The sequence below is a fragment of the Leptinotarsa decemlineata genome, unplaced genomic scaffold, assembly GCF_025532065.1.
Source record: "Leptinotarsa decemlineata unplaced genomic scaffold, Ldec_3_MD MMD2_tig00026328_RagTag_RagTag, whole genome shotgun sequence".
Taxonomy (NCBI): domain Eukaryota; kingdom Metazoa; phylum Arthropoda; class Insecta; order Coleoptera; family Chrysomelidae; genus Leptinotarsa; species Leptinotarsa decemlineata.
Window position 1 is genome coordinate 32090682 of NW_027412688.1, and position 12218 is coordinate 32102899.

The following is a 12218-nucleotide window of genomic DNA, read 5'->3' on the forward strand; positions in this document are numbered from 1 at the left end:
TCGTTAAATGCCTATGCATAGGTTCTGGACAATTTTTATAATAGTGGACTTTCGAATAATAGGACTTTCGAAAAAGTTGTTACGAAGAAAAACGCATACGACTGGAACTCTGTGCGCAAATAGAAAATATAACCCAGAAGAATTAACAAAATTGAAGCTGAAAAAGGGAGAACATAAATGGAAAAGGTGTGGAAAAGTGAACGTATTTAAGTGGTGAGATCGTCAGTTACAACTTAATTTAAGCGTAGATCTGTTTGAACTTACTGTTTGAAAAAAATTATAAAAAACAACAAAGAAAAACAACAACAACAATTAATCAATTGGCGCTTCGGGGCGATTTTAATTACGAGTGAGTTTTATTCCAACCATAGGCTGCACAAGCAGAACCAGAACGAAAAGATTTATTTACCTCCGATACTTCATGTCCTGAAAATTCGAACACCGGAAACTCTGAAAATCGTGTGGTGGTTGCGAATCCAGAGCGATCTGAGATAAATATATTGTAGTGCAATTCGGAACGTACTTCATTGCCTATAAAAGCAAATGACATGACAGGTGACAGAAGTGTAAAAGGTTCTTGTAATTGACGCCTGCGCTTCGAATTTTAAGGTTCAGTTCTTCTTTAGCGAATAGTTTAGTGGAGCACAATGGTAATATTTTTTTTCTTGAAATTTCATCAACATCCTGTTATTATTTTGTGAATAAATAATTTGAAATACAAGATAATATCCAATTACGATTATTTTATACTTTATTTTTTTCAGTCTGCCCACAAAACATTTATTATCAAGCGGAAACTTGCCAAAAAGTTGAAACAAAATAGACCAATTCCACAATGGGTTCGAATGAGGACAGGGAACACAATCAGGTAAATTGCAAATAATTTCTTTACTGTATTGTATTCATAAAAGTTAATTTTCCCCGTATTTTTTTTGATAAAAAAGGATTGGCTGGGTTCATTGCAATAACTGGAAAAAAAGTTCAACATATTAGTTCAGAGTGAAATAATAAGTGGTGAGAAGTTGATAATACTGACTTTGGGCTCTATCCTTACTCAGCTTCGGTAAGCTTGAAGTCTCCTTGATTATTTGGATATTCTAGTAAAAAATATAGAATCTACTAGCACTTGCAGTATTATGAGAAGTGCAAAATTTGCACTCATTTCTGTTAAATGAGTAAGTTTGAAATTTTCGATTATTTTTTACTTAAACTCTGGTAAAATTATCAGGAATTATCTAGGTAGGTAACATTATTCAAATTGTTAATATAAAAAGCACAAATTAGGTAGAATTGAGTCAGTATGAAAACTGAGGAAGCTATTGTATAGCGAAACACATGTTTAGATTTTGTAAACTTTCCAGTGAAAATCTCAAAGTGTTAGTTGAATAAGTTATGATTCTCATCAAGTATCAGCCAGTTCCATCATTAGTTAATGAATTCACCTTGAGTTAAAACATGAGTCTTACATGCCTCCAAAGTTTTTATTTAATTTGAACTGTGAAAAAAAACTGTTTTTTCGTTAATCAGCTGTCGCTCCCCTATGAACGACAATTCTCAAAAGTCGAAACTTGTGCAAGTATAGGACTAATGAGGTCTTATCAATTTGTGATTCCTAACACTGGTTGGACGATAGGAAGTGGAAATCAAACGCCCGACCTTTCAGTTCGTACCACAGTGGTCGATTGAGGAGTGAGTAAGTGTGTGGTGCTAACTACCTACGTCAACCCACTGGTTATTTTTTAATATATTGCTGCAAAGTGCTACTGATTTTACAACATATTCTGCTCCAAATGATCAAGGAGAACTGCAAACTTATTAAAATTGAATCAGGACAAAGCCCTACAAGTAATATGCACAAATAATTACTCTGTTACTGATTATATCAAGTTATTGTATTATTAATGCAATGAACCATCCAATCCTTTACTTTTTATGAAATATAATTTTCATTTATTCTCTTGAAATTCATTAAAAAATACCCTTCACTTTACAGCAATTATTTCAATAAAAACAATCTCGATAAACTCTAGTTAAACTCATACTCAATTTGGAACTCTTTAGATATCAGTCTGTAGTCACTTACATTCTGGTCTAACTTCTGTTCCTTACTGATGTATTCAAAAGTATGGTAAAAGATGTATTTAATTTTTCAATTTTGTACAAACCACTGTATATCATGAATATTACTGGAATTTAATCCCAACACTAAATATGGACAGTACAGAAAATTGCAGTCAGTAACGGTTTCTCGAGGGGTATTATAGATATTATAAAGAAAAAAAGTTTAGGTTAAAAATGAACGAAATTGCAACTTTTAGAAAAGACTAAAACCAAGACAAATATATCTCAGTTCCATACCACCAATATACGAAGAACTTTGGAAAGATTTTCAAGGAACTAAGTATGAAGGTGATATTTAAAACAAGTCATACACTATAGAGCCTTTTAGGAAATCCAAATGACAAAATATAGAATTCAGAAAAGTCTGGAATTTAATAATTTAAATGTAAGGGCTGCAATATGGACAGACTGAAAGATCTATTAAAATAAAATATAAAGAACACTTAGCACACTTAACATATGGAAGATCAGAAAAATCAGCAGTCGCCCATCATATTTTGCAACAAAACCATTATTTAGACAAGTTAACAACAACAGGCATCTATCTAGATGCCTATAACAGTGTAGAAATGCTATATAGCTTGATGAAATAATATTTTATTATCAGATTTACCTGACCGTTAGATAAGCCAACATGTAAACTTAAATTAAGACGCAGGTACCTAGCAGAGGTATCTAGGGTATAAATAAGGACAATATTGTATGTAATTTAGGTTAATCTTCCTCTTGAAGATGATCTCTTGGTGATTGAAACACGTGTCGAGATGTTAAAAATAACGGTTTGGTGTTTGGGTAAAACTCCAGTAATATTATTACTACACCAAAGGTTGCAAAAAGTGCATCACAAGTACACCGTATATCAATCTATTAGTCAAACTGAAAACATTTTCTTGAATCTAGTCTTACAAATCTTGGTTTTACGATTCACTACCTCTATTCCATACTCCTCAAGCATGATTTGAAATCCTCTTTCCTTATGAAATATAATATTTTTAACAAGGAACATGTTGGGTTTGTATTGACCATCGATGGAAAAATAACTACTAGTGACATCAAATATTTATGTTATATTCACATCCAAGATTTGTAATTGAGCCAAGTTTTCAAGAATATATCAATTACTGTTTATGACCAAAAATATGCCTAGTATATAATTTAACAAATCACTTTTTTTTCTTTCAGATATAACGCTAAGAGACGTCATTGGCGCAGAACCAAGCTTAAGTTGTAATAAGTTATTTCTTATGATTTATTATAATTTAATAAATAAGTAAAAACCTTCAAAACTTTGCTGGTGTATAATTTTTCTAATGCCCAAACACGAAGAGCCTCTTTTTTAATAATAGGAAATCGAGTTTTTCCATCAAAACTTATTGGCAATTTTCACCTTCCACATTCTAAAAAGTACCGCAGAAGTTACGGCAAGATGTAGTTAATTTTGTTATTCTGAAGTATCTATAAAATTCTCGTTGAAGGCGAAGTTGTCAAATGAGAGAAGTTACTGATGAAAAGCACATTTTTTCTTTTTAAAAGATGTTTAATTTACACAGTACTTTACTGTACTATAAGTTTGCTCCTATTATATGAAGCTCCCCATAACAATGTTATTTTTGGTATGTAAAAATGACTACTGTCCCTTTTAAACATTGAATAACATAAAATTTGTAAACTGGGCGTCAATGGTAGTTGTTGAATTTTTTCCAGTTTTGGAAATTTTCAGTTTTAATATATGAAAAGTAGAAGTTCAAAATAGGAAAGTTAGACTAAGTAAAAGAAAAACTATTTCTATGGCTAGAGACAGATTCTAGTTTGATATATGAATGATTGCTAATAGGACAATGGGAAGTTGACGTTTTTTTTCTATAAAATGGCATCTTTTGTAAAGCAGGGGTACTTTTTTCGGGATAATATCACTTCAGTGTTTATGCCAAAATATTTCTCAGGGGTTCAGTTCGCAGATAAATTCGGGTAACGAAAAAACAACATCTAAGGCTCTTGGTTTTGCACACCAGATATGCTTTATTTGAAGTTATTCAGCTTCTGAAACACGAAATTGGTTCCACACCTGAATTTGAGCAACAGATTACACAAGGGCCAAATATGTAACTGAAATAAAGGATCTTGGTGTTACCTATAATTCACAATTCAAGTTTTCCACTCACATTAATAACATGATTAAGTCTGCTAATCGTATTTTAGGTTTTGTTATCAGACAAACATCGAATTTTGCCAATATTAACACCATTAAATTATTATATTATTCCCTGGTCAGGCCTAAACTAGAATATGCCTCAATTATTTGGTCCGGTGAATATCAAACATATCTAAATAATTTGAAAAAAGTACAAAACAAACTGTTGAAATATTTGTATTTTAAAAAGTACCACGTGTTGCCTAATTATAATACCGTCAGAACATATCAATTAAGATCGGAATTCAAGATACTATCCTTAGACCAGAGACGAACTTTAACATCAATGATATTCCTGTATAAATTAATAAACAATTTAACAAATTCCCCAGAAATCCTCAATATGCTTCCATTTAATGTACCTCCACGGTGTATACGTTCCACACCAATGTTTAATACCTCTGCAATATGTACATCATCGAGAGCACCTCTTTTAGCTATGATTAAATTAGCAAACAATTTCAATCTACTTATGGATTTAGATTGGACCTTACCTCTATCAGTTTTTCGTAAAACAATTTTAGAACAAATATTGAATTCAACTCTGTCAAACTAAACATATATTTGACGAATCCAGTCAGTGCAGTTATGGACGACTCCCTACAAGTCTGGTATCAGTAAGTAATAGTTTAGTAATCTAGATCTATATTTAATAGCTTTCATTGTAGTGTATTTGCCAACAGTTTATCCATGTAATTAGTCTTTAATGGACTGTATGGGTAATAAATACAAATAAATGTAATGCTCATGAAGAAAATCACCTAAAATGAATTGACCAAGCACCATAACTGAAAATATAGACAATTTTATTTATTTACGGCAAAGCCTATTTTTTATAAGATAAGTTCACACATATGTATTTAACAGTAATCTAAGCTGGGTTTAAGGAAAAAATATAAAATAAAAAAAAATCGTATAACTAATGAATTACAATCTTTTCAGTCTTTAAATGTTTCCAAAGAAGAATTAAACATTTCTAAATCTACATTGTATGTATTTGCAAGTCTCAACATTCTACCTACAGATTCATTCCGGCCATAGTTGGTGCGACAAAAGGGTACTTTTTGAACAATATGATTTTTATTGAAGTGACAGATAATTCATTTGCAAATCTAAGAATGAAACCTAACATGTTTAGCGCTTAGAAGTAATATTTGCAATATGGGGTTTAAATGACATTTTTGGGTCGAGAGTGATTCCTAAATCTCTGATTGTGTTTGTTGTTTCCAGTTCAGATTGATTGGTTTTATATGGCCAGTGAATGGGATTTTTCTTTCGGAAAAAAGTAAATTTTTGACATTTGTCTATATTTAATTGCAGTAGATTTATATCACACCAGCGAACAAAGTTAGATAAATCATATACTGTAATAATTTTGTATCAGTTGAGTCATGAATAACTTTAAACATCTTCAGGTCATCGGCAAACAACAGAAATTCACTATAAAGAATAACATCTTTCAAGTCATTTACAAATAGGTTGAAAAGCAATGGCCCTAAATGAGAACCCTGTGGTACACCCGATGAAATTGATTGAGGAAGATACTGAGACCATATTTTACAATTTGTACTCTGCAGCCTAAATAATTTTCAATCCATTTCAGAATGTTTTCTTGAATACCCAAAGCGTTTAGTATACGCAACAAGTTGTGGTTTACTCGGTCAAATGCCTTTGAAAAGTCTGTGTAAATAGAATCCACCTGGTGTCTATTTTCGAAGGCATTTATTATACAGTGTTAATAAATGAGCAGATTTGTGCTGGTAGATCTACCACTACTGAATCCATGTTGTTGATTAATGATTATATGTCTACAATCCCATGTTAGCTTTTTTGTAATTAGGATGTCTAACAATTTGGGTAATTCTGATTGATTACAGACTGCTCGATAAGTTTTTATATCATTATGTGATCCACTTTTATGAATAGGTGTCAAAAAACTGTTTTTTCCAATAATCTGGAAACATCGACGATTTCAAGGAAATATTGAATATCATGTGAATTGGTTTGACCACGGTAAAAATACATTACAATAGCGGAATTCCATCAGGACCTGTAGACAATTTCCCAGATAATGACATCACTAGATCGATTATTTCTTTAATATCACCGCTAAAACTACATGTATCAACCATCATACTAAATTTATATTCTGGAATTTGGTTAACTGTTTGATCACTATAGACTGATGAGAAATATTCTGCGAATATCATTACTATTTTCGCTGACGAGTCATCATTATACATTTTAGATGGTAAGGAGTGTGATTTTTTTTATCATTTATATAATTCCAGAAGCTTCTAGGATTATTGTTGATGTTATTCTCTATTTTATTCATGTATGCTTGATGGCAAGTGTTTCTCAAAGCTTCGCACTTATCTCTCAAATAACAAAATTCTTCATATTTATAAAAATTTCCATTTTTGTATTCTCTGTGAACCGATTTCTTCTTGAAAACTAATTTTTTCAGCTCAGAATTGAACGATATTGGGAAAGTAGAAGCTTTATATTTTTCAGTGGAACATAGTACTCCAGAGCTGTATAGAGAATATTGTAAAAATTTGTAACTGCAGTATTTAAATCCTCATCCTTCAGTATTTCGGTATTCTAATTGATACTTGCCAAGAAATTATATGGCAATATAATCCCCATTTACAAAGTCATAAAAGTATTCATCATATTTTAGATATTCCTTTGTACCATTTTTTAAACCAAAAGGTTCATTAATTACAAAACTAGTAATATTTAGATGATGTATTGCGTATCTGAAGTTGAAAGCATCAATAAAATGTTTTGATTCATGATTTTTGCAAATTTATAAAAACCCTCCCCGAAGTCGCGAAAATAAGCTGAGCGGCACAACCTAAGGATAGGCAACCCTTTATAGAACAAGTTGCCGCAGTAGTAGTGTATTTGTCTTTGATATCTTAGCAAAATATAACAAGTTTCTTTTCAAAAAACAGTAATATAATTTTTAGAACCAAGTGATGGCGATAATTTTGCCCAGGAGAGTTACAGTATCAAATTAATATAACTTAAACTCATTTGGTCTTGTGATTATTTTATTTCTCTTCTTTAAACTTCCGAGCCCCTTGAGAACCTAAAGATGTTTTCTGAAGTATAGTGGAACATATTGTAATGTCCGTTTTGGTGCTGGAGAGGAAATAGGGCAAGTGTCTTTTTCTGAAACATCCAATGTCCGCTATTGAGGATCATAGTTTTCCACGTAAGTGAAACTTTACCTTTTTCATATACTATACTGTGTAGCAATCCTTTGAATATCTGATTCAATTCCATAATGAATGTTTGGAGTACAAACCAAATAGGAAAAAAAACGTTTGCATGTTGTTTAGACACCATTCTGTTTGATTCATAATCAACGAAGATATTTATTATTATTAATTCTGGTGTACAGAAGCGTTATTTTCCAGGACAATAATGTATAACTAGAAATAAGTAACAGGTAGACAACTGAATAAAAATTTTATTAATGGAAAATTGCGGAAAATTTCACTTTTGTATATTTACAAATGTTCTGATTCAAATCGAAACTACTCCTGCAAAACGTCAATTAATTCCTTGAAATTATGAACAAACCACTTTGCTTTGGCTTGAACGGTTGGTCTGATGACGTTACCACCGTAACCTAGAAAAAAAATTATAATTCAATGCTGATGCAAGTGAAGTACTTGGTACAAATAGGTCCAATCATCGAAGAAAAAAGAAACTGTCACTACAAAAACAGACGATGTCAAGTATTAACCTACAATTTGGAACTCATACGAAATTTGCTTCAAGCTATCACTAAATGAATCACAAATGATACCTACAAATCATTTGAAAATTTTACACATTGTGCTAACTGCTAATTTCGTGAGAACATTTGGATCTTGGTAAGAAATTATAGAATGTTAATTATGATACCCTGGTCCAGGAGATCAGTAGATAATAATAATACTAATATAAGTTTATTCATGACATTTTATAATATATATATATATATATATATATATATATATATATATATATATATATATATATATATATATATATATACACAAAGTATATTAACGTATGTAAAAAAAAAAGAAAATAACAAATGAATACATAAATTTAAAATATGTGCTTAATAACAATATATGAATTCCATTCTTTGATTTTATTTTCATATGAAAAAAAAGATTTGTAACTTTTTATATAATGAGGCCTCTTATCCAATATATAAGGAAATATATACATGTAATTTTTTTTGAGATACCGTTTTCTTCACTCTATTTTCTAAAGAATATGTTAATTTATATTCTTGTATCAGACTCAAAACTATTATATTGAACTTTTCATTTATTTTTATTAACCGGTGTAGAGGCATGAAATAGATGCTAAGTAAGCATCCTCTAAACTCCAAACATTTAAAGTTGAATCTATTTATCATCAACTTTTACCATACCCAAACAAAATGTAAAAAAATATTGAACAAAATGTACAAATGTGAAAATGTATTTCCAGTTACCTGAATCGAATAAATTGAATTGAATTGAAAAAAAAAATGCTATGGATATGTAGTCAATTTTGAAACCTAAATACTTGAGAAAATATTTTTCAATGAACTAACTTGTAAGAAAACAGTTTTATTCAGATTATAGTTATGGAATTTTATGAAGAACTGGAAAATTCCATCAAATATTTGAACAAAGAACAATGGTGGTTCAACCTTCCTTTATCCAAAGAAAAATCGTGATATATGCATGTTGCCTAGAAAAACCAAACATACACATTTTCGAATTTAATTCCCTAACAAATCAAAGCTGATTCAAAACATCAAGACTAGTATCATAATCTACAAAGTACAGTAATCATTTCCACTGATGGAAAAGGCAGAGGGAATATGATCCAAAATTGAAATAAATTTTGCCATAATGCCATCTAAACCTCCTTTCAAAATTTGTAAAATATAAAAAAAAAGTTGAAAGGTCCTAAGTGATTTGAATCGATTTTGCAAAACTAATTAAACTCACTATAATACAAAGCATACCTATAAATGCATCAGCAGGAGGACAAGCTTCAAGATCTGTGGCCCCGTCTCCAATCATGACAATATTTTTACAGTTGTACTTATTTTTTATGAGATCTATCACCACACCCTTTCCACCACTTTTTGAAGTAGGCTCATTTTCATCAAAACCTGCATATTCACCTGAAATATAGAAATCATTGATTTTTCTAAATTCATCAGGTAAAACTGAGGAGATTCACATGTATATTTTGGAAAATTAGAAACTTTACTGAAGAGGCAAATAAAAATATGTGACAAATAGAGAGATAAATATACTTCATGGTCAAATTTTTTATTGAACTGTTACTGTATCTTTGAAAATATACTCCTCCCTGTTATGTGATCTTTATGAATAATTCACACGACTTGATATTTCAAACTATCAAAAAATATCTTTGTGTCATTTTTTGAATGATACATAAGTGAAAGATCGTCAATCAAGGGATCATTTGCCTTCAACAGACCTACGAAAAGTAAATGTTTGTTTTTGAAAGCATTAAGAATTTTTCAATGACCTTGTGAAGCTTCCTTACCTGTAAAATAAAATTTGAGCCTATTTGCATAAATTTTTTCACTTGGAATGTTCAACTGCTTAGCGATTGGTTCAATCAAGCTTGTAAAACCACCAGACACCAAAAATACTAGTACTTTACGGTTGTGTAGTACTTCCACCAACTTCCTGAAAAATAATTCAGCATCAAGCCAAAATGTTGATTCTTGTGCATTAATGATTTTTGAGAAAGATGATTTCCCTTGCTAGGGATAACATCTATGAATCGCATATTAAAAGGTGAGAACTCTTTATTCCTCTGCTCAAACAAATCTCCAGAAGTGTTCAGAGAGGACAATAGCTTGTTGAAGAAACAACCCAGTTTTTTTTTTTCAATAAATAATATTTATGTGAAATATTGTGAATTTATGTGAAACTCTGTGTTTATTCTGTTGAAAAATATGTTTTTTGTTAATCAGATGTTGCCACTTCACGAAAGGCAACCCTCATAAGTCTAGTGCGAGCTAAGGATTGACGAGGTCTTGCTTTTAAACGTGCGATTCCTAGCACGGATTGGACGACAGGCACTGAAAATCGATCCACTGGCTTCTGGGCTCGAACCGTCAGCTCTCACAGTGGTCGATTGACTGAGTGAAACAAACCACCTTCACCAACCCAACTGATTATGGTCCTGCCAGCAGGCAAGCTGCTGTTTCAGCCTGTTGGACATCATCAGTATGTACAAAAGTATATATAGATAGATAAGTGTATTTCAACACATTAACTACAAAATGTACATATTTAGAAGTCATAAGGAAAGACATTTTTCAGGATTTTACATATTTATAAGTATTTCAGGTCTACTAAATACCCACTCTTTCTCTGTATATATATATTTTACATTGAAATTAACAAGCAAATGAGAAATTAGACTTCTTGAGAGTATATGCAATCAATATACCTGATCAGTGTGGACATTAATTTTAATTCAAACTAGTATGTAGTGATGGTAACACCAACTTATATAAATCAATAAAAATCACCTGATTCCAGGAGTTAAAGTTGGAGGTTTTGTGGATATAAATTCCTTGACTTGATTCAAACTTGGATTTATTATATTCAACCGTAAATTTAAGGCATCTTGGAATGTCATGTTCCCCGTCATTGCTCTGGCTGTTCTGAAAAAAAGTCATGATCTTAAAATAATTGAATTGTCAAAAGAGACTTCTGAAAAATCAAAAATTTGTCTCATAACTGTATCTAAACAATCCTATCTGAAAGCTGCTTACATTTCTGACACCTGCTTTCCTTTATTGCAAAACTTTGCAAGTTCATCTATTCCTTCCTCCTGGATAACGGTAGAGTCTACGTCAAAACATACAGCATCAGCCCTTTTCAAAATACCTTGAACTTCTTCCATTTTATATTCAAGTGTAACTCCTGAAAATCAAATTTCAATTCACGTTTTCAGTTCAAGCTTCATTACTCATAAGTTACTATTACACTGAAGAGTACATATGCTTCATGAAACAATACAGGACAAATATGAAAACATTACATTCATATCCGAGTGATTTTTGTCCCTTGGATGACTTGATAGTAAGGATACTTCATTCATACAATAAGGCCAAAATTTCTACTGGAATCTAGTCTATATGTTACAGAAACACATGTTTTAACCATGTCTTGTCGTTATTTGATAAATAATCCATGTGCTACTCACCAACACCAATTCGTTCACCGACCTTTTCTAATGCATTTCATATGCTAGAAATTTCCATCGTCAAGTTCAAATCATTATTTATTATTTGAAAGTCACCCTATGACCCTGACACTTAAGTTATCATATTTTATAGATAACATAACACGCACAGACACTTTCAAACATTGGTTTAACTGATTTAATTATTGAACTAGTATCAAACTTTAAAACCACATGTATCCCACGAGTTGGGTTGACAGGTTGTCAGTTTTATTTGATGTCGCGATGTCAGACAAAACTGCCACAAGTATTTGCGATCCCGCTGTTATTTGGGCACAGTATAACCACATTTCCGATATTCTGTGATATAGCTAAAAAGCATTCTACTGACTTAAATGAAATGAATAAAACACTTTTGTCTAAATACCACTGGTAGATTTTGGTTTCGGGTTCAACCCCATTATCAAGTATATAGAACTTCTACTGAGATTTCGGGTTTCTTCGTTTGTACTTTGTATTTTCATTGGTAGCTATTAAAAAAAATTACTGAAAGTCACAGGTGCACAGAATACTTATTCTGCTATGGAAGTGTAATATAGAGTAGACATTGAAAAGTGTTTGGGAATTGAGACTTAAATTTTGAGCGATAAATAGAATTGAATAC

General features: G+C 31.3%; 2 protein-coding genes across 3 annotated transcripts; one reads left to right on the forward strand and one right to left on the reverse strand.

The window, feature by feature from the left end:
• Window positions 1–511: 511 nt before the first annotated feature.
• RpL39 (Ribosomal protein L39) lies at window positions 512–3410 on the forward strand. The gene is made up of 3 exons (XM_023157997.2): window positions 512–650; window positions 765–868; window positions 3304–3410. The coding sequence occupies exons 1-3, from the start codon at window positions 648–650 to the stop codon at window positions 3350–3352; spliced, it is 156 nt and encodes a 51-aa protein (XP_023013765.1). The 5' UTR covers window positions 512–647; the 3' UTR covers window positions 3353–3410.
• A 4365-nt stretch (window positions 3411–7775) lies between these two features.
• Window positions 7776–11996, reverse strand: aay (phosphoserine phosphatase). Of its 2 annotated transcripts, none has more exons than XM_023158011.2 (6): window positions 11576–11996; window positions 11142–11292; window positions 10896–11030; window positions 9896–10041; window positions 9342–9503; window positions 7776–7955 (listed from the first exon to the last, which is right to left on the reverse strand). In XM_023158011.2, the coding sequence occupies exons 2-6, from the start codon at window positions 11270–11272 to the stop codon at window positions 7861–7863; spliced, it is 669 nt and encodes a 222-aa protein (XP_023013779.1). In that variant the 5' UTR covers window positions 11273–11292; window positions 11576–11996; the 3' UTR covers window positions 7776–7860. The 2 variants fall into 2 exon arrangements, with proteins under 2 accessions (XP_023013779.1, XP_074038197.1); XM_074182096.1 differs by lacking the exon at window positions 11576–11996 and adding an exon at window positions 11356–11378.
• Between the last annotated feature and the right edge of the window lie 222 nt (window positions 11997–12218).

Excerpts from the sequence above, each read along its gene's own strand:
- RpL39 (XM_023157997.2), top strand. Across the intron at positions 869-3,303 it reads AGGACAGGGAACACAATCAG|ATATAACGCTAAGAGACGTC; the intron begins GTAAATTGCAAA and ends TTTTTCTTTCAG.
- aay (XM_023158011.2), bottom strand. The coding sequence starts at position 11,272 with ATGGAAGAAGTTCAAGGTATTTTGAAAAGGGCTGATGCTGTATGTTTT. Across the intron at positions 11,031-11,141 it reads GGAAAGCAGGTGTCAGAAAT|AACAGCCAGAGCAATGACGG; the intron begins GTAAGCAGCTTT and ends ACTTTTTTTCAG. Across the intron at positions 10,042-10,895 it reads ACTTTAACTCCTGGAATCAG|GAAGTTGGTGGAAGTACTAC; the intron begins GTGATTTTTATT and ends ATTATTTTTCAG.